At 44.4% G+C, this 26,010-nt stretch overlaps 1 protein-coding gene across 3 annotated transcripts in view; it reads left to right on the plus strand.

Annotated features, from left to right (window-relative positions):
• The window catches only part of LOC142710703 (brefeldin A-inhibited guanine nucleotide-exchange protein 2-like), a 40,233-nt gene extending 14,468 nt beyond the window's left edge, over window positions 1-25,765 (plus strand). For 2 of the 3 annotated variants that reach the window (XM_075848570.1, XM_075848571.1), the window contains exons 17-34: window positions 703-861; window positions 937-1,078; window positions 1,155-1,254; window positions 3,920-3,960; window positions 4,041-4,210; window positions 7,059-7,210; window positions 7,287-7,459; window positions 7,540-7,700; window positions 7,857-7,987; window positions 8,510-8,639; window positions 20,476-20,611; window positions 20,794-20,932; window positions 21,008-21,062; window positions 21,157-21,271; window positions 21,530-21,669; window positions 24,337-24,505; window positions 25,367-25,505; window positions 25,624-25,765. In XM_075848570.1, coding sequence (XP_075704685.1) covers window positions 703-861; window positions 937-1,078; window positions 1,155-1,254; window positions 3,920-3,960; window positions 4,041-4,210; window positions 7,059-7,210; window positions 7,287-7,459; window positions 7,540-7,700; window positions 7,857-7,987; window positions 8,510-8,639; window positions 20,476-20,611; window positions 20,794-20,932; window positions 21,008-21,062; window positions 21,157-21,271; window positions 21,530-21,669; window positions 24,337-24,505; window positions 25,367-25,505; window positions 25,624-25,750 — 2,379 coding nt within the window. In that variant the 3' untranslated portion in view covers window positions 25,751-25,765. Of the gene's footprint in view, window positions 1-702; window positions 862-936; window positions 1,079-1,154; window positions 1,255-3,919; window positions 3,961-4,040; window positions 4,211-7,058; window positions 7,211-7,286; window positions 7,460-7,539; window positions 7,701-7,856; window positions 7,988-8,509; window positions 8,640-20,475; window positions 20,612-20,793; window positions 20,933-21,007; window positions 21,063-21,156; window positions 21,272-21,529; window positions 21,670-24,336; window positions 24,506-25,366; window positions 25,506-25,623 lie in introns of those variants that run through there. The other variant, XM_075848572.1, reaches the window with a different exon arrangement.
• Window positions 25,766-26,010: the final 245 nt, after the last annotated feature.

Below are 26,010 nucleotides of genomic sequence, written 5' to 3' on the forward strand. Positions count from 1 at the left end.
GGTGGCTGTCGGTATTGATGCCCCCTCTCCAGTCTCTGGTTCTCTTCTCCTGTACGCGGTTCAGTTGTGGCCGGGCTCTGTGCGCTGCCTGGTGGCTGTCGGTATTGATGCCCCCTCTCCAGTCTCTGGTTCTCTTCTCATGTACGCGGTTCAGTTGTGGCCGGGCTCTGTGCGCTGCCTGGTGGCTGTCAGTGTTGATGACCCCTCTCCAGTCTCTGGTTCTCTTCTCCTGTACGCGGTTCAGTTGTGGCCGGGCTCTGTGCGCTGCCTGGTGGTTGTCGGTATTGATGCCCCCTCTCCAGTCTCTGGTTCTCTTCTCATGTACGCGGTTCAGTTGTGGCCGGGCTCTGTGCGCTGCCTGGTGGCTGTCAGTGTTGATGACCCCTCTCCAGTCTCTGGTTCTCTTCTCCTGTACGCGGTTCAGTTGTGGCCGGGCTCTGTGCGCTGCCTGGTGGTTGTCGGTATTGATGCCCCCTCTCCAGTCTCTGGTTCTCTTCTCATGTACGCGGTTCAGTTGTGGCCGGGCTCTGTGCGCTGCCTGGTGGCTGTCGGTATTGATGCCCCCTCTCCAGTCTCTGGTTCTCTTCTCATGTACGCGGTTCAGTTGTGGCCGGGCTCTGTGCGCTGCCTGGTGGCTGTCGGTGGGCAGCCAGTACTGGACCGTTCATCAGTAACTGACTTTCTTACCTTTTCTCCGGGAAGCTGGAAAGAGATGCGTATGTCCAGGCCCTGGCTCGCTTCTCTCTGCTGACCGCCAGCTCCAGCATCACGGAAATGAAGCAGAAGAACATCGATACCATCAAGACTCTCATCACCGTGGCCCACACTGATGGCAACTACCTGGGCAACTCCTGGCATGAGGTACGTGGTGCCCCCTGAAGCCCTCACCGCTCTGCCCCTCTGTATACTTGTGTTCAGAGACGTCCTGTGTCGTAGGTTCTGAAGTGCATCAGTCAGTTAGAACTGGCCCAGCTCATTGGTACGGGAGTCAAGACGCGCTACATCTCAGGAAGTGGCCGGGACCGGGACGGCGTTGTCAGGAGCTCCACCAGCGGAGGCGAGGAGTCCATGGGCCTCGGTGAGTTTCTTTCTAGGGTCCCGGCTGGGGTTGGGGGTCCTGACGTTCTGTCATTCTCATACTTGCTCTTCTGCAGGCACATTGGTCAGCGGAGGGGTTGACAGGAAACAAATGGCCAGCATCCAGGAGTCTGTCGGAGAGACCAGCTCACAGAGCGTTGTTGTTGCAGTAGATCGGTGAGGATATATAATGATCAGTGGTCAGGCTGCAGCTCACAGAGCGGTGGTGTCGTTACTGTAGATCGGTGAGGATATATAATGATCAGTGGTCAGGCTGCAGCTCACAGAGCGTTGTTGTTGCAGTAGATCGGTGAGGATATATAATGATCAGTGGTCAGGCTGCAGCTCACAGAGCGGTGGTGTCGTTACTCTAGATCGGTGAGGATATATAATGATCAGTGGTCAGGCTGCAGCTCACAGAGCGGTGGTGTCGTTACTGTAGATCGGTGAGGATATATAATGATCAGTGGTCAGGCTGCAGCTCACAGAGCGTTGGTGTCGTTACTGTAGATCGGTGAGGATATATAATGATCAGTGGTCAGGCTGCAGCTCACAGAGCGTTGTTGTTGCAGTAGATCGGTGAGGATATATAATGATCAGTGGTCCGGCTGCAGCTCACAGAGCGGTGGTGTCGTTACTGTAGATCGGTGAGGATATATAATGATCAGTGGTCAGGCTGCAGCTCACAGAGCGGTGGTGTCGTTACTGTAGATCGGTGAGGATATATAATTATCAGTGGTCCGGCTGCAGCTCACAGAGCGGTGGTGTCGTTACTGTAGATCGGTGAGGATATATAATGATCAGTGGTCCGGCTGCAGCTCACAGAGCGGTGGTGTCGTTACTGTAGATCGGTGAGGATATATAATGATCAGTACCAGTTGTCAGGCTGCAGCTCACAGAGCGTTGTTGTTGCAGTAGATCGGTGAGGATATATAATGATCAGTGGTCAGGCTGCAGCTCACAGAGCGGTGGTGTCGTTACTGTAGATCGGTGAGGATATATAATGATCAGTGGTCCGGCTGCAGCTCACAGAGCGGTGGTGTCGTTACTGTAGATCGGTGAGGATATATAATGATCAGTGGTCAGGCTGCAGCTCACAGAGCGTTGTTGTTGCAGTAGATCGGTGAGGATATATAATGATCAGTGGTTCGGCTGCAGCTCACAGAGCGGTGGTGTCGTTACTGTAGATCGGTGAGGATATATAATGATCAGTGGTCAGGCTGCAGCTCACAGAGCGGTGGTGTCGTTACTGTAGATCGGTGAGGATATATAATGATCAGTGGTCCGGCTGCAGCTCACAGAGCGGTGGTGTCGTTACTGTAGATCGGTGAGGATATATAATGATCAGTGGTCCGGCTGCAGCTCATAGAGCGTTGGTGTCGTTACTGTAGATCGGTGAGGATATATAATGATCAGTGGTCAGGCTGCAGCTCACAGAGCGTTGTTGTTACAGTAGATCGGTGAGGATATATAATGATCAGTGGTCAGGCTGCAGCTCACAGAACGGTGGTGTCGTTACTGTAGATCGGTGAGGATATATAATGATCAGTGGTCAGGCTGCAGCTCACAGAGCGTTGTTGTTACAGTAGATCGGTGAGGATATATAATGATCAGTGGTCAGGCTGCAGCTCACAGAGCGGTGGTGTCGTTACTGTAGATCGGTGAGGATATATAATGATCAGTGGTCCGGCTGCAGCTCACAGAGCGGTGGTGTCGTTACTGTAGATCGGTGAGGATATATAATGATCAGTGGTCCGGCTGCAGCTCACAGAGCGGTGGTGTCGTTACTGTAGATCGGTGAGGATATATAATGATCAGTGGTCAGGCTGCAGCTCACAGAGCGTTGTTGTTGCAGTAGATCGGTGAGGATATATAATGATCAGTGGTCCGGCTGCAGCTCACAGAGCGGTGGTGTCGTTACTGTAGATCGGTGAGGATATATAATGATCAGTGGTCCGGCTGCAGCTCACAGAGCGGTGGTGTCGTTACTGTAGATCGGTGAGGATATATAATGATCAGTGGTCAGGCTGCAGCTCACAGAGCGGTGGTGTCGTTACTGTAGATCGGTGAGGATATATAATGATCAGTGGTCAGGCTGCAGCTCACAGAGCGGTGGTGTCGTTACTGTAGATCGGTGAGGATATATAATGATCAGTGGTCCGGCTGCAGCTCACAGAGCAGTGGTGTCGTTACTGTAGATCGGTGAGGATATATAATGATCAGTGGTCCGGCTGCAGCTCAGAGCGGTGGTGTTGTTGCAGTAGATCGGTGAGGATATATAATGATCAGTGGTCCGGCTGCAGCTCAGAGCGGTGGTGTTGTTACTGTAGATCGGTGAGGATATATAATGATCAGTGGTCAGGCTGCAGCTCACAGAGCGGTGGTGTCGTTACTGTAGATCGGTGAGGATATATAATGATCAGTGGTCAGGCTGCAGCTCAGAGCGGTGGTGTTGTTACTGTAGATCGGTGAGGATATATAATGATCAGTGGTCAGGCTGCAGCTCACAGAGCGGTGGTGTCGTTACTGTAGATCGGTGAGGATATATAATGATCAGTGGTCAGGCTGCAGCTCACAGAGCGGTGGTGTTGTTACTGTAGATCGGTGAGGATATATAATGATCAGTGGTCCGGCTGCAGCTCAGAGCGGTGGTGTTGTTACTGTAGATCGGTGAGGATATATAATGATCAGTGGTCAGGCTTTTATGGGTTAGCCGGGGTCTATTTATGGGAAGCCTTAGTCGCTCCGGGCTGCTGGTTGGCGGATCTGTGGGATGATCGGTTGTATAATTATTGGACTATGCGCTGGGTTTCTGTAGCCTTAACAGGATTTCTTTGTACAGGATCTTCACCGGCTCCACGCGTCTGGATGGATACGCTATAGGTAGGTGCGACTCCTACGTGTGAAGCTCCTGGGGTCCGGCTCGGTTGGCGGTCACTTCCCTCCTGCGCTTTCTTTTCCAGTTGACTTTGTGCGCTGGTTGTGTGCGGTGTCTCTGGATGAACTGGCCTCCGTCCACCAGCCTCGCATGTTCAGCCTGCAGAAGATCGTGGAGATCTCCTACTACAACATGAACCGCATCCGGCTGCAGTGGTCACGGATATGGCAAGTGATTGGCGAACATTTCAACAAGGTGACTCTTAGTTGCTGCTCTGTGAACCTTTTGGTGTTATGGGGGAGGAGGGGGTTATGGCTATGGCTGGTGGACCCCGTCCTCTCACTTTTCAGTATCCGTTCTGCGCTTGCTTTATGAAGATATAAGCCAGGTCCGGGCTTCCTCCTGCGGTCTTACCTAGGACCTTCCAGTCAGTGAGGAGGCAAACAATGAGCGCGCTCCCCACCCCGCCTGCAGTCAATAGGAGCCAATGGCTTTGACGCACGTCCTGTGCTCCATTCAATGCCTCTTGGCAGCGGGGTTGTGGGAGAATGGTGGCCACGGATCCCAGCAGTCGGGCTGATCTAACAGCGATCACTAAACCAGTGGATAAAGGATCATTTGCCCTTTAATCCTGTGGGGGGGGGGGGTCATTTTGTTTTCTTCCCACTCTCATGCGACTCGTTCTTTGTCTCCTATGAAATCTTCATTATTCTTATCTTGGGGACACAAATACAATTCTTCATAGTCAACACTGTCCTGTCTGTCTACTAGAGGCGGCCTCTACCCAATGGTGCTATGTCCCCCAATAAACCCGAGGAGAAGAGAGGGACGAGCTCTAAACCTCCTGCTCTGTCTCTCAAAGACTTTATTCAGTGTTGTGGTCAGTCGTGTGGTCTCCTGAAAGTGATTTTTAAAGTCCCCCCCCCCCCCTGAATGTTTAACGAAAAAGCCCCTTCTAGTGTATGATGATTTTGATCCACCGTATTTAAGCAATATGGCGGCACGTGCATCTGGAGCATGTGACCTCATGTAACCCCAATGTCGCTGTGTGAGTTTCTGGAGCATGTGACCTCATGTAACCCCAATGTCGCTGTGTGAGCGTCTGGAGCATGTGACCTCACTAGACCTCATGTGACCTCACTAGACCTCATGTGACCTCACTAGACCTCATGTGACCTCACTAGACCTCATGTGACCTCACTAGACCATGTGACCTCACTAGACCATGTGACCTCACTAGACCATGTGACCTCACTAGACCATGTGACCTCACTAGACCATGTGACCTCACGTGACCTCACTAGACCTCACTAGACCTCATGTGACCTCACTAGACCTCATGTGACCTCACTAGACCTCATGTAACCCGAATGTCGCTGTGTGAGCGTCTGGAGCATGTGACCTCACAAGACCTCATGTGACCTCACAAGACCTCATGTGACCTCACAAGACCTCATGTGACCTCACTAGACCTCATGTGACCTCACTAGACCTCATGTGACCTCACTAGACCTCATGTGACCTCATGTGACCTCATGTGACCTCATGTGACCTCATGTGACCTCATGTGACCTCATGTGACCTCATGTGACCTCATGTGACCTCATGTGACCTCACTAGACCTCATGTAACCCGAATGTCGCTGTGTGAGCATCAGGAGCATGTGACCTCACTAGACCTCATGTGACCTCACTAGACCTCATGTGACCTCACTAGACCTCATGTGACCTCACTAGACCTCATGTGACCTCACTAGACCTCATGTGACCTCACTAGACCTCATGTGACCTCACTAGACCTCATGTGACCTCACTAGACCTCATGTGACCTCATGTGACCTCACTAGACCTCATGTGACCTCACTAGACCTCATGTGACCTCACTAGACCTCATGTGACCTCACTAGACCTCATGTGACCTCACTAGACCTCATGTGACCTCACTAGACCTCATGTGACCTCACTAGACCTCATGTGACCTCACTAGACCTCATGTGACCTCACTAGACCTCATGTGACCTCACTAGACCTCATGTGACCTCACTAGACCTCATGTGACCTCACTAGACCTCATGTGACCTCACTAGACCTCATGTGACCTCACTAGACCTCATGTGACCTCACTAGACCTCATGTGACCTCACTAGACCTCACGTGACCTCACTAGACCTCACTAGACCTCACGTGACCCCCCTAGACCTCACTAGACCTCATGTGACCTCAATGGACCTCATGTGACCTCACTAGACCTCATGTGACCTCACTAGACCTCATGTGACCTCACTAGACCTCATGTGACCTCACTAGACCTCATGTGACCTCACTAGACCTCATGTGACCCGAATGTCGCTGTGTGAGCATCTGGAGCATGTGACCTCATGTGACCTCACTAGACCTCACTAGACCTCATTTGACCTCACTAGACCTCATTTGACCTCACTAGACCTCACTAGACCTCATTTGACCTCACTAGACCTCATTTGACCTCACTAGACCTCATTTGACCTCACTAGACCTCATTTGACCTCACTAGACCTCACTAGACCTCATTTGACCTCACTAGACCTCATTTGACCTCACTAGACCTCATTTGACCTCACTAGACCTCACTAGACCTCACTAGACCTCATTTGACCTCACTAGACCTCATTTGACCTCACTAGACCTCATTTGACCTCACTAGACCTCATTTGACCTCACTAGACCTCATTTGACCTCACTAGACCTCATTTGACCTCACTAGACCTCATTTGACCTCACTAGACCTCATTTGACCTCACTAGACCTCATTTGACCTCACTAGACCTCATTTGACCTCACTAGACCTCATTTGACCTCACTAGACCTCATTTGACCTCACTAGACCTCATGTAACCCCAATGTCGCTGTGTGAGCGTCTGGAGTCGGCGATAGTGTTGAGTGCTCAGATCCAATGGTCTCGGAGGTTGCAGCCACATGATACCTGGTGACGCCATATTGTTTACATACACGGAGTGGAGAACTTGATGGGATTTGTGGAACCTTTTCCATTATATTATGGGTGCCGGTTTGTTGGACTCCAGTGAATAGTCTCAGGTGAGCTCCATGTTGTGTCCCTCTGACAGGTCGGCTGTAACCCTAATGAAGATGTGGCCATATTTGCTGTGGATTCTCTCAGACAGTTATCCATGAAGTTTCTAGAGAAGGACGAGCTGGCCAATTTTCGCTTCCAGAAGGATTTCTTGCGTCCTTTTGAGCACATTATGAAGAAAAACAGGTAATGGCTTAAGGTGCGTCATTGAGACGGCGGCGGCGGTGCTGTAGGTGGAATCTTTACTCTCCTCGTCTTCTAGGTCTCCCACTATACGGGACATGGTGATCCGCTGCCTGGCACAGATGGTGAACATGCAGGCTGGCAACATCCGCTCTGGATGGAAAAACATATTTGCAGTTTTTTATCAGGCGGCTTCTGACACGAATGGAAACCTGGTGGAGCTGACCTTCCAGACCGTGAGCCACATCGTCAGTGAGTAGAGCGAGCGCTCGTCTTGTATAGATCCAGATCTGCAGCACGGCCGTGACTGGTAACCGCTTCTCTCTCCTCAGCCAACGTGTTCCAGCACCATTTCCCGGCAGCCATTGACTCTTTCCAGGATGCTGTTAAATGCCTGTCAGAGTTTGCCTGTAACTCAGCTTTCCCAGACACCAGCATGGAGGCCATTAGACTCATCCGTTATTGTGCAAAGTATGTCTCGGAGAAGCCTCAGGTGGGTGGTGGTCTGTCGTTCTCCCCCTCACGCCGGCCGCCCACTTATACCCAGCATTCCTATCATTGAATTCGTAGATCATTTCTGTACGTCGTTCTGGTCAGTCTGCCAAGAACCTCATCCAGTTAATGATGATTGGGACTTGATCTGTTGCAGGCACTGAGGGAGTACACCAGCGATGACATGAATGTGGCCCCCGGGGACAGGGTCTGGGTTCGTGGCTGGTTTCCTATTCTATTTGAGCTTTCCTGCATCATCAACAGATGTAAACTGGATGTACGAACAAGGTAATATGTGACGGCTTCTTAGGGCTAAGGGGTTCTATCCCTAAACCAAACCAGAAACCCCGGCATGAATGTCGCCAGTGAACCCCAATATCTTGCTCCTTCTCCCTCATGATTTGCACAGGAGTGGAGGACGGGGATATATGCAGCAGGGTCAGTGTGAAAAAAACAAACAAAACTCTTTAGCCCAAACAGAACCGCGATTCAGAGAGGGACTCTCGGCTGTGACCATTATCTCTCCAGAGGGAGCCCCCGCGGCCATAAGCCGCCTCCATCTCTGCTTCCCGAGGAATCGGCTACTGGGAACAAGTGCAGTTTTGGCACAATGGTTTGGTTGTGAGGGAAGTTAATGACCAGTAATCTTACAGAAGTTGTCCCTTGTGTGGTCCAGACCTTCATATCGTGCATGTCGTGGAGGGGGATGAGCAGTAATCCCAGAGTCGTGTCTCCGCTGTAAGCTTTCTCTTCATGCAGCGCTCAGCACTGTCTCTTTAGGCGTCTTTACTTTTCTTAAATACTTTGCAGAGGCCTCACCGTCATGTTTGAGATTATGAAAAGTTATGGGCACACCTTTGAAAACCATTGGTGGCATGACCTGTTCCGCATCGTGTTCCGAATATTTGACAATATGAAACTCCCAGAACAGCAAACAGAGGTGAGAAAAAGACATCCCAAATCTGATCACCTGCACAGGGAGCACGAAAAGTGTCCTCTATATGATATAACTGAGTGTGCGCTGTATCTCCTCTATATGATATAACTGAGTGTGCGCTGTATCTCCTCTATATGATATAACTGAGTGTGCGCTGTATCTCCTCTATATGATATAACTGAGTGTGTTCTGTATCCCCTCTATATGATATAACTGAGTGTGTTCTGTATCTCCTCTATATGATATAACTGAGTGTGCGCTGTATCTCCTCTATATGATATAACTGAGTGTGCGCTGTATCTCCTCTATATGATATAACTGAGTGTGCGCTGTATCTCCTCTATATGATATAACTGAGTGTGCTCTGTATCTCCTCTATATGATATAACTGAGTGTGTTCTGTATCTCCTCTATATGATATAACTGAGTGTGCTCTGTATCTCCTCTATATGATATAACTGAGTGTGCGCTGTATCTCCTCTATATGATATATCTGTGTGTTCTGTATCTGCTCTATATGATATAACTGAGTGTGTGCTGTATCTCCTCTATATGATATAACTGAGTGTGCGCTGTATCTCCTCTATATGATATAACGGAGTGTGCTCTGTATCTCCTCTATATGATATAACGGAGTGTGCTCTGTATCTCCTCTATATGATATAACTGAGTGTGCGCTGTATCTCCTCTATATGATATAACGGAGTGTGTTCTGTATCTCCTCTATATGATATAACGGAGTGTGCTCTGTATCTCCTCTATATGATATAACTGAGTGTGCGCTGTATCTCCTCTATATGATATAACTGAGTGTGCGCTGTATCTCCTCTATATGATATATCTGTGTGTTCTGTATCTGCTCTATATGATATAACTGAGTGTGTGCTGTATCTCCTCTATATGATATAACTGAGTGTGCGCTGTATCTCCTCTATATGATATAACGGAGTGTGCTCTGTATCTCCTCTATATGATATAACGGAGTGTGCTCTGTATCTCCTCTATATGATATAACTGAGTGTGCGCTGTATCTCCTCTATATGATATAACGGAGTGTGTTCTGTATCTCCTCTATATGATATAACTGAGTGTGCTCTGTATCTCCTCTATATGATATAACTGAGTGTGCGCTGTATCTCCTCTATATGATATATCTGTGTGCGCTGTATCTCCTCTATATGATATAACTGAGTGTGCGCTGTATCTCCTCTATATGATATATCTGTATGCTCTGTATCTCCTCTATATGATATAACGGAGTGTGCGCTGTATCTCCTCTATATGATATAACTGAGTGTGCGCTGTATCTCCTCTATATGATATATGTGTATGCGCTGTATCTCCTCTATATGATATATCTGTGTGCGCTGTATCTCCTCTATATGATATAACGGAGTGTGTTCTGTATCTCCTCTATATGATATAACTGAGTGTGCGCTGTATCTCCTCTATATGATATAACTGAGTGTGTTCTGTATCTCCTCTATATGATATAACTGAGTGTGCGCTGTATCTCCTCTATATGATATAACTGAGTGTGTTCTGTATCTCCTCTATATGATATAACTGAGTGTTCTGTATCTCCTCTATATGATATATCTGTGTGCGCTGTATCTCCTCTATATGATATAACTGAGTGTTCTGTATCTCCTCTATATGATATAACTGAGTGTGTTCTGTATCTCCTCTATATGATATAACTGAGTGTGCGCTGTATCTCCTCTATATGATATAACTGAGTGTGCGCTGTATCTCCTCTATATGATATAACTGAGTGTTCTGTATCTCCTCTATATGATATAACTGAGTGTGTTCTGTATCTCCTCTATATGATATAACTGAGTGTGCTCTGTATCTCCTCTATATGATATAACTGAGTGTGCTCTGTATCTCCTCTATATGATATAACTGAGTGTGCGCTGTATCTCCTCTATATGATATATCTGTGTGTTCTGTATCTGCTCTATATGATATAACGGAGTGTGTTCTGTATCTCCTCTATATGATATAACTGAGTGTGTTCTGTATCTCCTCTATATGATATAACGGAGTGTGTTCTGTATCTCCTCTATATGATATAACTGAGTGTGCGCTGTATCTCCTCTATATGATATAACTGAGTGTGTTTTATATGATATAACTGAGTGTGCTCTGTATCTCCTCTATATGATATAACTGAGTGTGCGCTGTATCTCCTCTATATGATATATCTGTGTGCGCTGTATCTCCTCTATATGATATAACTGAGTGTGCGCTGTATCTCCTCTATATGATATAACTGAGTGTGCGCTGTATCACCTCTATATGATATATCTGTGTGCGCTGTATCTCCTCTATATGATATATCTGTGTGTTCTGTATCTGCTCTATATGATATAACTGAGTGTGCGCTGTATCTCCTCTATATGATATAACTGAGTGTGCGCTGTATCTGCTCTATATGATATAACTGAGTGTGTTCTGTATCTCCTCTATATGATATAACTGAGTGTGCTCTGTATCTCCTCTATATGATATAACTGAGTGTGCGCTGTATCTCCTCTATATGATATAACTGAGTGTGTTCTGTATCTCCTCTATATGATATAACTGAGTGTGCGCTGTATCTCCTCTATATGATATAACTGAGTGTGCGCTGTATCTCCTCTATATGATATAACTGAGTGTGCGCTGTATCTCCTCTATGTGATATAACTGTGTGCGCTGTATCTCCTCTATATGATATAACTGAGTGTGTTCTGTATCTCCTCTATATGATATAACTGAGTGTGTTCTGTATCTCCTCTATATGATATAACTGTGTGCGCTGTATCTCCTCTATATGATATAACTGAGTGTGTTCTGTATCTCCTCTATATGATATAACTGAGTGTGTTCTGTATCTCCTCTATATGATATAACTGAGTGTGCGCTGTATCTCCTCTATATGATATAACTGAGTGTGCTCTGTATCTCCTCTATATGATATAACTGAGTGTGCGCTGTATCTCCTCTATATGATATAACTGAGTGTGCGCTGTATCTCCTCTATATGATATAACTGAGTGTTCTGTATCTCCTCTATATGATATAACTGAGTGTGCGCTGTATCTCCTCTATATGATATAACTGAGTGTGCGCTGTATCTCCTCTATATGATATAACTGAGTGTGCGCTGTATCTCCTCTATATGATATAACTGAGTGTGTTCTGTATCTCCTCTATATGATATAACTGAGTGTGCTCTGTATCTCCTCTATATGATATAACTGAGTGTGTTCTGTATCTCCTCTATATGATATAACTGAGTGTGCGCTGTATCTCCTCTATATGATATAACTGAGTGTGCGCTGTATCTCCTCTATATGATATAACTGAGTGTGCTCTGTATCTCCTCTATATGATATAACTGAGTGTGTTCTGTATCTCCTCTATATGATATAACGGAGTGTGCGCTGTATCTCCTCTATATGATATAACTGAGTGTGCGCTGTATCTCCTCTATATGATATATCTGTGTGCGCTGTATCTCCTCTATATGATATAACTGAGTGTGTTCTGTATCTCCTCTATATGATATAACTGAGTGTGCTCTGTATCTCCTCTATATGATATAACGGAGTGTGTTCTGTATCTCCTCTATATGATATAACTGAGTGTGCTCTGTATCTCCTCTATATGATATAACGGAGTGTGTTCTGTATCTCCTCTATATGATATAACTGAGTGTGCTCTATATCTCCTCTATATGATATATCTGTATGCTCTGTATCTCCTCTATATGATATAACTGAGTGTGTTCTGTATCTCCTCTATATGATATAACTGAGTGTGCGCTGTATCTCCTCTATATGATATAACGGAGTGTGCTCTGTATCTCCTCTATATGATATATCTGTATGCTCTGTATCTCCTCTATATGATATAACTGAGTGTGTTCTGTATCTCCTCTATATGATATAACTGAGTGTGCGCTGTATCTCCTCTATATGATATAACTGAGTGTGCGCTGTATCTCCTCTATATGATATATGTGTATGCGCTGTATCTCCTCTATATGATATAACTGAGTGTGCGCTGTATCTCCTCTATATGATATAACTGAGTGTGCTCTGTATCTCCTCTATATGATATAACTGAGTGTGCGCTGTATCTCCTCTATATGATATATCTGTATGCTCTGTATCTCCTCTATATGATATAACTGAGTGTGTTCTGTATCTCCTCTATATGATATAACTGAGTGTGTTCTGTATCTCCTCTATATGATATAACTGAGTGTGCGCTGTATCTCCTCTATATGATATAACGGAGTGTGCGCTGTATCTCCTCTATATGATATAACTGAGTGTGTTCTGTATCTCCTCTATATGATATAACTGAGTGTGCGCTGTATCTCCTCTATATGATATAACTGAGTGTGCGCTGTATCTCCTCTATATGATATATGTGTATGCGCTGTATCTCCTCTATATGATATAACTGAGTGTGCGCTGTATCTCCTCTATATGATATAACTGAGTGTGTTCTGTATCTCCTCTATATGATATAACTGAGTGTGCGCTGTATCTCCTCTATATGATATAACTGAGTGTGCTCTGTATCTCCTCTATATGATATAACTGAGTGTGTTCTGTATCTGCTCTATATGATATAACTGAGTGTGCGCTGTATCTCCTCTATATGATATAACTGAGTGTGCGCTGTATCTCCTCTATATGATATAACGGAGTGTGTTCTGTATCTCCTCTATATGATATAACTGAGTGTGTTCTGTATCTCCTCTATATGATATAACGGAGTGTGTTCTGTATCTCCTCTATATGATATAACGGAGTGTGTTCTGTATCTGCTCTATATGATATAACTGAGTGTGCGCTGTATCTCCTCTATATGATATAACTGAGTGTGCGCTGTATCTCCTCTATATGATATAACTGAGTGTGCGCTGTATCTCCTCTATATGATATAACTGAGTGTTCTGTATCTCCTCTATATGATATAACTGAGTGTGTTCTGTATCTCCTCTATATGATATAACTGAGTGTGCGCTGTATCTCCTCTATATGATATAACTGAGTGTGCTCTGTATCTCCTCTATATGATATAACTGAGTGTGTTCTGTATCTCCTCTATATGATATATCTGAGTGTGCGCTGTATCTCCTCTATATGATATAACTGAGTGTGCGCTGTATCTCCTCTATATGATATATCTGTGTGCGCTGTATCTCCTCTATATGATATAACTGAGTGTGCGCTGTATCTCCTCTATATGATATAACTGAGTGTGCGCTGTATCTCCTCTATATGATATAACTGAGTGTGCGCTGTATCTCCTCTATATGATATAACTGAGTGTGTTCTGTATCTCCTCTATATGATATAACTGAGTGTGCTCTGTATCTCCTCTATATGATATAACTGAGTGTGTTCTGTATCTCCTCTATATGATATAACTGAGTGTGCGCTGTATCTCCTCTATATGATATAACTGAGTGTGCGCTGTATCTCCTCTATATGATATAACTGAGTGTGCGCTGTATCTCCTCTATATGATATAACTGAGTGTGCGCTGTATCTCCTCTATATGATATATGTGTATGCGCTGTATCTCCTCTATATGATATAACTGAGTGTGCGCTGTATCTCCTCTATATGATATAACTGAGTGTGTTCTGTATCTCCTCTATATGATATAACTGAGTGTGCTCTGTATCTCCTCTATATGATATATCTGTGTGCGCTGTATCTCCTCTATATGATATAACTGAGTGTGCGCTGTATCTCCTCTATATGATATATCTGTGTGCGCTGTATCTCCTCTATATGATATAACTGAGTGTGCGCTGTATCTCCTCTATATGATATAACTGAGTGTGCTCTGTATCTCCTCTATATGATATAACTGAGTGTGCGCTGTATCTCCTCTATATGATATAACTGAGTGTGCGCTGTATCTCCTCTATATGATATAACTGAGTGTGTTCTGTATCTCCTCTATATGATATAACTGAGTGTGCGCTGTATCTCCTCTATATGATATATCTGTGTGCGCTGTATCTCCTCTATATGATATAACTGAGTGTGTTCTGTATCTCCTCTATATGATATAACTGAGTGTGCGCTGTATCTCCTCTATATGATATAACTGAGTGTGCTCTGTATCTCCTCTATATGATATAACTGAGTGTGCGCTGTATCTCCTCTATATGATATATCTGTGTGCGCTGTATCTCCTCTATATGATATAACTGAGTGTGCGCTGTATCTCCTCTATATGATATAACTGAGTGTGTTCTGTATCTCCTCTATATGATATAACCGAGTGTGCTCTGTATCTCCTCTATATGATATAACTGAGTGTGCTCTGTATCTCCTCTATATGATATAACTGAGTGTGCTCTGTATCTCCTCTATATGATATAACTGAGTGTGTTCTGTATCTCCTCTATATGATATAACTGAGTGTGCTCTGTATCTCCTCTATATGATATAACTGAGTGTGCGCTGTATCTCCTCTATATGATATATCTGTGTGCGCTGTATCTCCTCTATATGATATAACTGAGTGTGCGCTGTATCTCCTCTATATGATATAACTGAGTGTGTTCTGTATCTCCTCTATATGATATAACCGAGTGTGCTCTGTATCTCCTCTATATGATATAACGGAGTGTGCGCTGTATCACCTCTATATGATATAACTGAGTGTGTTCTGTATCTCCTCTATATGATATAACTGAGTGTGTTCTGTATCTCCTCTATATGATATAACTGAGTGTGCGCTGTATCTCCTCTATATGATATAACTGTGTGCGCTGTATCTCCTCTATATGATATAACTGAGTGTGCGCTGTATCTCCTCTATATGATATAACTGAGTGTGTTCTGTATCTCCTCTATATGATATAACTGAGTGTGTTCTGTATCTCCTCTATATGATATAACTGAGTGTGTTCTGTATCTCCTCTATATGATATAACTGAGTGTGCGCTGTATCTCCTCTATATGATATAACTGAGTGTGCTCTGTATCTCCTCTATATGATATAACTGAGTGTGCGCTGTATCTCCTCTATATGATATATGTGTATGCGCTGTATCTCCTCTATATGATATAACTGAGTGTGTTCTGTATCTCCTCTATATGATATAACTGAGTGTGTTCTGTATCTCCTCTATATGATATAACTGAGTGTGTTCTGTATCTCCTCTATATGATATAACTGAGTGTGCTCTGTATCTCCTCTATATGATATAACTGAGTGTGCGCTGTATCTCCTCTATATGATATATGTGTATGCGCTGTATCTCCTCTATATGATATAACTGAGTGTGTTCTGTATCTCCTCTATATGATATAACTGAGTGTGTTCTGTATCTCCTCTATATGATATAACTGAGTGTGTTCTGTATCTCCTCTATATGATATAACTGAGTGTGTTCTGTATCTCCTCTATATGATATAACTGAGTGTGCGCTGTATCTCCTCTATATGATATAACTGTGTGCGCTGTATCTCCTCTATATGATATAACGGAGTGTGCTCTGTATCTCCTCTATATGATATAACTGAGTGTGTTCTGTATCTCCTCTATATGATATAACTGAGTGTGCGCTGTATCTCCTCTATATGATATAACTGAGTGTGCGCTGTATCTCCTCTATATGATATAACTGAGTGTGCGCTGTATCTCCTCTATATGATATAACTGAGTGTGTTCTGTATCTCCTCTATATGATATAACGGAGTGTTCTGTATCTCCTCTATATGATATATCTGTGTGCGCTGTATCTCCTCTATATGATATAACTGAGTGTGCGCTGTATCTCCTCTATATGATATAACTGAGTGTGCGCTGTATCTCCTCTATATGATATAACTGAGTGTGCGCTGTATCTCCTCTATATGATATAACTGAGTGTGCTCTGTATCTCCTCTATATGATATAACGGAGTGTTCTGTATCTCCTCTATATGATATATCTGAGTGTGCGCTGTATCTCCTCTATATGATATAACGGAGTGTTCTGTATCTCCTCTATATGATATAACTGAGTGTGCTCTGTATCTCCTCTATATGATATAACGGAGTGTTCTGTATCTCCTCTATATGATATATCTGTGTGCGCTGTATCTCCTCTATATGATATAACTGAGTGTGCGCTGTATCTCCTCTATATGATATAACTGAGTGTGCGCTGTATCTCCTCTATATGATATAACTGAGTGTGTGCTGTATCTCCTCTATATGATATAACTGAGTGTGCTCTGTATCTCCTCTATATGATATAACGGAGTGTTCTGTATCTCCTCTATATGATATATCTGAGTGTGCGCTGTATCTCCTCTATATGATATAACGGAGTGTTCTGTATCTCCTCTATATGATATAACTGAGTGTGCTCTGTATCTCCTCTATATGATATAACGGAGTGTTCTGTATCTCCTCTATATGATATATCTGTGTGCGCTGTATCTCCTCTATATGATATAACTGAGTGTGCTCTGTATCTCCTCTATATGATATAACGGAGTGTGTTCTGTATCTCCTCTATATGATATAACTGAGTGTGCTCTGTATCTCCTCTATATGATATATCTGTGTGCGCTGTATCTCCTCTATATGATATAACTGAGTGTGCGCTGTATCTCCTCTATATGATATAACTGAGTGTGCGCTGTATCTCCTCTATATGATATAACTGAGTGTGCTGTATCCCCTCTATATGATATAACTGAGTGTGTTCTGTATCTCCTCTATATGATATAACTGAGTGTGCTCTGTATCTCCTCTATATGATATAACTGAGTGTGCGCTGTATCTCCTCTATATGATATAACTGAGTGTGCGCTGTATCTCCTCTATATGATATAACTGAGTGTGCGCTGTATCTCCTCTATATGATATAACTGAGTGTGCGCTGTATCTCCTCTATATGATATATCTGTGTGCGCTGTATCTCCTCTATATGATATAACTGAGTGTGCGCTGTATCTCCTCTATATGATATAACTGAGTGTGTTCTGTATCTCCTCTATATGATATAACGGAGTGTGCGCTGTATCTCCTCTATATGATATATCTGTGTGTTCTGTATCTGCTCTATATGATATAACTGAGTGTGCTCTGTATCTCCTCTATATGATATATCTGTGTGCGCTGTATCTCCTCTATATGATATATCTGAGTGTGTTCTGTATCTCCTCTATATGATATAACGGAGTGTGCGCTGTATCTCCTCTATATGATATATCTGTGTGTTCTGTATCTGCTCTATATGATATAACTGAGTGTGCTCTGTATCTCCTCTATATGATATATCTGTGTGCGCTGTATCTCCTCTATATGATATAACTGAGTGTGCGCTGTATCTCCTCTATATGATATAACTGAGTGTGCGCTGTATCTCCTCTATATGATATAACTGAGTGTGTTCTGTATCTCCTCTATATGATATAACTGAGTGTGCGCTGTATCTCCTCTATATGATATATGTGTATGCTCTGTATCTCCTCTATATGATATAACTGAGTGTGCGCTGTATCTCCTCTATATGATATAACTGAGTGTGTTCTGTATCTCCTCTATATGATATAACTGAGTGTGCGCTGTATCTCCTCTATATGATATATGTGTATGCTCTGTATCTCCTCTATATGATATAACTGAGTGTGTTCTGTATCTCCTCTATATGATATAACTGAGTGTGTTCTGTATCTCCTCTATATGATATAACTGAGTGTGTTCTGTATCTCCTCTATATGATATAACTGAGTGTGCGCTGTATCTCCTCTATATGATATATGTGTATGCGCTGTATCTGCTCTATATGATATAACTGAGTGTGTGCTGTATCTCCTCTATATGATATATCTGTATGCGCTGTATCTCCTCTATATGATATAACTGAGTGTGTTCTGTATCTCCTCTATATGATATAACTGAGTGTGTTCTGTATCTCCTCTATATGATATAACTGAGTGTGCGCTGTATCTCCTCTATATGATATAACGGAGTGTGCGCTGTATCTCCTCTATATGATATAACGGAGTGTGTTCTGTATCTCCTCTATATGATATAACTGAGTGTGCGCTGTATCTCCTCTATATGATATAACTGAGTGTGCGCTGTATCTCCTCTATATGATATATCTGAGTGTGCGCTGTATCTCCTCTATATGATATAACTGAGTGTGCGCTGTATCTCCTCTATATGATATAACTGAGTGTGCGCTGTATCTCCTCTATATGATATATCTGAGTGTGCGCTGTATCTCCTCTATATGATATAACTGAGTGTGCGCTGTATCTCCTCTATATGATATAACTGAGTGTGCGCTGTATCTCCTCTATATGATATAACTGAGTGTGCGCTGTATCTCCTCTATATGATATAACTGAGTGTGCGCTGTATCTCCTCTATATGATATAACTGAGTGTGCTCTGTATCTCCTCTATATGATATAACTGAGTGTGTTCTGTATCTCCTCTATATGATATAACTGAGTGTGCGCTGTATCTCCTCTATATGATATATGTGTATGCGCTGTATCTCCTCTATATGATATAACTGAGTGTGTTCTGTATCTCCTCTATATGATATAACTGAGTGTGCGCTGTATCTCCTCTATATGATATAACTGAGTGTGCGCTGTATCTCCTCTATATGATATAACTGAGTGTTCTGTATCTCCTCTATATGATATAACTGAGTGTGTTCTGTATCTCCTCTATATGATATAACTGAGTGTGTTCTGTATCTCCTCTATATGATATATCTGAGTGTGCGCTGTATCTCCTCTATATGATATAACTGAGTGTGCGCTGTATCTCCTCTATATGATATATCTGTGTGCGCTGTATCTCCTCTATATGATATAACTGAGTGTGCGCTGTATCTCCTCTATATGATATAACTGAGTGTGCGCTGTATCTCCTCTATATGATATAACTGAGTGTGCGCTGTATCTCCTCTATATGATATAACTGAGTGTGTTCTGTATCTCCTCTATATGATATAACTGAGTGTGTGCTGTATCTCCTCTATATGATATATCTGTATGCGCTGTATCTCCTCTATATGATATAACTGAGTGTGCTCTGTATCTCCTCTATATGATATATGTGTATGCGCTGTATCTCCTCTATATGATATAACTGAGTGTGTGCTGTATCTCCTCTATATGATATATCTGTGTGCGCTGTATCTCCTCTATATGATATAACGGAGTGTGTTCTGTATCTCCTCTATATGATATAACTGTGTGCGCTGTATCTCCTCTATATGATATAACTGAGTGTGCGCTGTATCTCCTCTATATGATATAACTGTGTGCGCTGTATCTCCTCTATATGATATAACTGAGTGTGCGCTGTATCTCCTCTATATGATATATCTGTGTGCTCTGTATCTCCTCTATATGATATAACTGAGTGTGCTCTGTATCTCCTCTATATGATATATGTGTATGCGCTGTATCTCCTCTATATGATATATCTGAGTGTGTTCTGTATCTCCTCTATATGATATAACTGAGTGTGTTCTGTATCTCCTCTATATGATATAACTGAGTGTGTTCTGTATCTCCTCTATATGATATAACTGAGTGTGCGCTGTATCTCCTCTATATGATATAACTGAGTGTGCGCTGTATCTCCTCTATATGATATATCTGAGTGTGTGCTGTATCTCCTCTATATGATATATCTGTGTGCGCTGTATCTCCTCTATATGATATAACTGAGTGTGTTCTGTATCTCCTCTATATGATATATGTGTATGCGCTGTATCTGCTCTGTTATAATACGTTCTTTATGATGAGTGTAATTCATGCAAATAGTTTTGTTTTTTTTTAGAAATCAGAATGGATGACCACAACCTGTAACCACGCCCTCTACGCAATTTGCGACGTCTTCACCCAATTCTATGAGGCCCTGAACAGTGTTCTGCTTTCGGATATCTTTACCCAGCTCCACTGGTGTGTAAAACAAGGTGTGTACCGCTCTGGTGCCTTGTATATACCGCACGTACATATAGCGGGAGATCACTCCACCGGCAGAGGTGGCCAGTCGGTTGCTCTTGCACGCCGGGTACAGGGTGTGGGGGATAATGGTTGGGCTGTGCCGCTTGTCTCTTACGGAGATGTTAATTGGTTCCCTGTCTGTCCTATGCAGATAATGAGCAGCTGGCGAGGTCTGGCACCAACTGTCTGGAGAACCTGGTCATACTGAACGGAGAGAAGTTCAGTCCCGAGGTGTGGGACCAGACGTGTAACTGCATGTTGGATATCTTTAGGACCACCATCCCGAGTGTGTAAGTGTTGCCCGGTCTCTGCACATTGTGCTGGAGGGATGTGACGTCCATTTATCAGTCATTCTTCTTCTCCAGATTATTAACTTGGCGACCGTCTGGGATTGAAGACTATTCCTCGGAGAAGCGCTATGTGAGTGTAATGCAATGTCTCCCAGTTCCTATTGCGGAGGGTCAGACTTTATGATGGTGTTTTTTTCCATTGTTTTGTTTTGTTTACCTCACAGGATATTGATCTAGATCGTCAATCAATGAGTAGTCAGGACCGGAATCTCTCAGAGAGGGCTCACAGCCAGCTGTCCAATACCACTGAGGAAAACTGGAGGGGAAAGCCCAGCGAGAGTGAGTCTCCCCTCGTCCCCCTCTTCCTCCACTATACTCTGCACAGTCCTCCTCCCCTCCGGGGTAACGTGCAGTGCACAGTCCTCCTCTCCTCCGGTGTAACGTGCAGTGCACAGTCCTCCTCTCCTCTAGTGTAACGTGCAGTGCACAGTCCTCCTCTCCCCTCCGGGGTAACGTGCAGTGCAATGTGTGACGCTGAACTTCCCCCCCTCTAGTATCTTTTCTGCCTACTGAGTGTCATCTTGTGTCTTTGCTCAGGACTTGCTGACCAGAAGTTATTTGCTGGGCTCCTCATGAAGTGTGTTGTGCAGCTGGAACTCATCCAGACCATCGATAATATTGTCTTTTTTCCAACTACCAGCAAGAAAGAGGATGCCGAACACCTCGCTGCGGCACAGGTCAGACCCCTGTATATAGGATGTATATAGAAGTGTTATACTAGAGGGGTCCGGGGTCAGGATGTATATAGACGTGTTATACTAGAGGGGTCCGGGGTCAGGATGTATATAGAAGTGTTATACTAGAGGGGTCCGGGGTCAGGATGTATATAGAAGTGTTATACTAGAGGGGTCCGGGGTCAGGATGTATATAGACGTGTTATACTAGAGGGGTCCGGGGTCAGGATGTATATAGAAGTGTTATACTAGAGGGGTCCGGGGTCAGGATGTATATAGAAGTGTTATACTAGAGGGGTCCGGGGTCAGGATGTATATAGAAGTGTTATACTAGAGGGGTCCGGGGTCAGGATGTATATAGAAGTGTTATACTAGAGGGGTCCGGGGTCAGGATGTATATAGAAGTGTTATACTAGAGGGGTCCGGGGTCAGGATGTATATAGAAGTGTTATACTAGAGGGGTCCGGGGTCAGGATGTATATAGAAGTGTTATACTAGAGGGGTCCGGGGTCAGGATGTATATAGAAGTGTTATACTAGAGGGGTCCGGGGTCAGGATGTATATAGAAGTGTTATACTAGAGGGGTCCGGGGTCAGGATGTATATAGACATGTTATACTAGAGGGGTCCGGGGTCAGGATGTATATAGACGTGTTATACTAGAGGGGTCCGGGGTCAGGATGTATATAGACGTGTTATACTAGAGGGGTCCGGGGTCAGGATGTGTATAGAAGTGTTATACTAGAGGGGTCCGGGGTCAGGATGTATATAGAAGTGTTATACTAGAGGGGTCTGGGGTCAGGATGTATATAGACGTGTTATACTAGAGGGGTCCGGGGTCAGGATGTATATAGACGTGTTATACTAGAGGGGTCCGGGGTCAGGATGTATATAGACGTGTTATACTAGAGGGGTCTGGGGTCAGGATGTATATAGACGTGTTATACTAGAGGGGTCCGGGGTCAGGATGTATATAGACGTGTTATACTAGAGGGGTCCGGGGTCAGGATGTATATAGACGTGTTATACTAGAGGGGTCCGGGGGTCAGGATGTATATAGAAGTGTTATACTAGAGGGGTCCGGGGTCAGGATGTATATAGAAGTGTTATACTAGAGGGGTCCGGGGTCAGGATGTATATAGAAGTGTTATACTAGAGGGGTCCGGGGTCAGGATGTATATAGACGTGTTATACTAGAGGGGTCCGGGGGTCAGGATGTATATAGAAGTGTTATACTAGAGGGGTCTGGGGTCAGGATGTATATAGACGTGTTATACTAGAGGGGTCCGGGGTCAGGATGTATATAGAAGTGTTATACTAGAGGGGTCCGGGGTCAGGATGTATATAGAAGTGTTATACTAGAGGGGTCCGGGGTCAGGATGTATATAGACGTGTTATACTAGAGGGGTCCGGGGTCAGGATGTATATAGAAGTGTTATACTAGAGGGGTCCGGGGTCGGGATGTGTATAGACGTGTTATACTAGAGGGGTCCGGGGTCAGGATGTATATAGAAGTGTTATACTAGAGGGGTCCGGAGTCAGGATGTATATAGAAGTGTTATACTAGAGGGGTCCGGGGTCAGGATGTATATAGACGTGTTATACTAGAGGGGTCCGGAGTCAGGATGTATATAGAAGTGTTATACTAGAGGGGTCCGGGGTCAGGATGTATATAGAAGTGTTATACTAGAGGGGTCCGGGGTCAGGATGTATATAGACGTGTTATACTAGAGGGGTCCGGGGTCAGGATGTATATAGAAGTGTTATACTAGAGGGGTCCGGGGTCAGGATGTATATAGAAGTGTTATACTAGAGGGGTCCGGGGTCGGGATGTGTATAGACGTGTTATACTAGAGGGGTCCGGGGTCAGGATGTATATAGAAGTGTTATACTAGAGGGGTCCGGGGTCAGGATGTATATAGAAGTGTTATACTAGAGGGGTCCGGGGTCAGGATGTGTATAGAAGTGTTATACTAGAGGGGTCCGGGGTCAGGATGTGTATAGAAGTGTTATACTAGAGGGGTCCGGGGTCAGGATGTATATAGACGTGTTATACTAGAGGGGTCCGGGGTCAGGATGTATATAGAAGTGTTATACTAGAGGGGTCCGGGGTCAGGATGTATATAGACGTGTTATACTAGAGGGGTCCGGGGTCAGGATGTATATAGACGTGTTATACTAGAGGGGTCCGGGGTCAGGATGTATATAGACGTGTTATACTAGAGGGGTCCGGGGTCAGGATGTATATAGACGTGTTATACTAGAGGGGTCCGGGGTCAGGATGTATATAGACGTGTTATACTAGAGGGGTCCGGGGTCAGGATGTATATAGAAGTGTTATACTAGAGGGGTCCGGGGTCAGGATGTATATAGACGTGTTATACTAGAGGGGTCCGGGGTCAGGATGTATATAGAAGTGTTATACTAGAGGGGTCCGGGGTCAGGATGTGTATAGAAGTGTTATACTAGAGGGGTCCGGGGTCAGGATGTATATAGACGTGTTATACTAGAGGGGTCCGGGGTCAGGATGTATATAGACGTGTTATACTAGAGGGGTCCGGGGTCAGGATGTATATAGAAGTGTTATACTAGAGGGGTCCGGGGTCAGGATGTATATAGAAGTGTTATACTAGAGGGGTCCGTCTGTACTTAGAGCATGTTTTCTCTACAGAGGGACACACTGGATGAGGACTTCCGCACCGGATGCGAGGACCAGGGAATGTATAAGTTCATGTCTACGCCGCATCTTTTTAAGCTGCTGGATTGTCTTCAGGAATCCCACTCCTTTGCTAAAGCCTTTAATTCTAATAACGAGCAGAGGACGGCGCTGTGGCGGGCAGGTATGACGGCACAAGACTGAGGCAGGACGTGACTCCGGCATCTGATGGTCTGGAATGTATCGGATAGTCCCGGATTTAGCCATTTTAAACCGTTTTTTTTGTTCTAAGGGTTTTACTGATGAGTGATTATGAATGTTAGTCCTTGGTTGCTGTGGTTAGTCCCTAGGTAAAGCTCTGGTATGGAGCCATGTATCTGAGCTCCTGCAGTCACTGGCTGCTGTACCACCAACTCATTCTCAGTTGATTTTGCTTTGGTCGTTTCTAGGACAGGAAGTAGCTGGCTGACACCTACCAAGGTCAGCAATATTCCCTCTTATGGGACTGCTTTCTCTGTCACGAAGTGCTTCCCTCCCTCTGTTCTCCCTGGCACTAAATCAGTGGTTGAACCTTCCCATCCCACCCCATGTGCTGACATGCTTTTTTGATTCTCTGTCAGTAGATGGAGAAATATGATTTGGTATCGGTGACCAAATGTCTATTTGCGATGTGTCGGGCAGAGCAAAGCCTTCACCTCCGTTATCTCCTAGAAAGCCACCATGGTTTGTTTATTTGTTTTTCACCAGTCTATGTACAGGGAATACTGAGAAGCTTAGCTCATTGGTGTCGTCAGTGATGGAGGAAGTAGCTAGCTTCTGTCACACAGAGGAATGCATGTAGCTGCAGCCTGTAAATTAGATTCTGGAGCCGCTGTAATGGTTTCACCCTGTTCAGTCAGTGCAGACACCGGATGTCACAATGGCCGCTTGCACTCCTCGAGATACTGTTTCTTGGTGATGGCAGGTCAGAGGTGTGGAGCTTCACGGCAGCGGAGTAGAGACCTCTGCCATGTAATATAATTAGTGTTCACTTTCTGTGCAATAGGATTCAAAGGAAAATCCAAACCCAATCTACTGAAGCAAGAGACCAGCAGCCTGGCCTGCTGCTTACGGATCCTATTCCGCATGTACACAGACAAGCGTCGCAAAGACTCCTGGGAGGACATAGAGCAGCGGCTTCTAAAGTAAGAGACCTCTGACAACCCAAATGTCCCATCGTCCCCAACCAGAGGAGAAGCCCAACTAGAGGCCGCGGTGGATGTCGCTCTGTCTGCTCATGTCTTTCTCTCTCTGTCGTTACAGTGTGTGCAGTGAGGCCCTGGCTTATTTTATAACTGTCAATTCTGAGAGCCATCGAGAGGCTTGGACCAATCTGCTGCTGTTACTCCTGACCAAAACTCTTAAAGTTAGTGATGAGAAGGTATGCTGATCTATAATGTCATCACCCCCTTCAATAGTGATGAGCTCCCCTTTATATCCTCCTCTCATAATACAAACTCTAAAAACCCATCACATGAGCAACCAAGAAAGCCATACACCCGAGATAACAGGCGGTGAGGACGCAGCACTGATTGTCTGCCGGATGACAGAACGAAACCAATTAATAACTGACAATCTGTCAAGATCAGCGACGCTTCCAGACCCCACCACTTATACTGTAATAATCTGCCTGAGTGACCCGTTCAACAA

The sequence above is a fragment of the Rhinoderma darwinii genome, unplaced genomic scaffold (genome assembly GCF_050947455.1).
Source record: "Rhinoderma darwinii isolate aRhiDar2 unplaced genomic scaffold, aRhiDar2.hap1 Scaffold_4276, whole genome shotgun sequence".
In the NCBI taxonomy this organism is placed as follows: domain Eukaryota; kingdom Metazoa; phylum Chordata; class Amphibia; order Anura; family Rhinodermatidae; genus Rhinoderma; species Rhinoderma darwinii.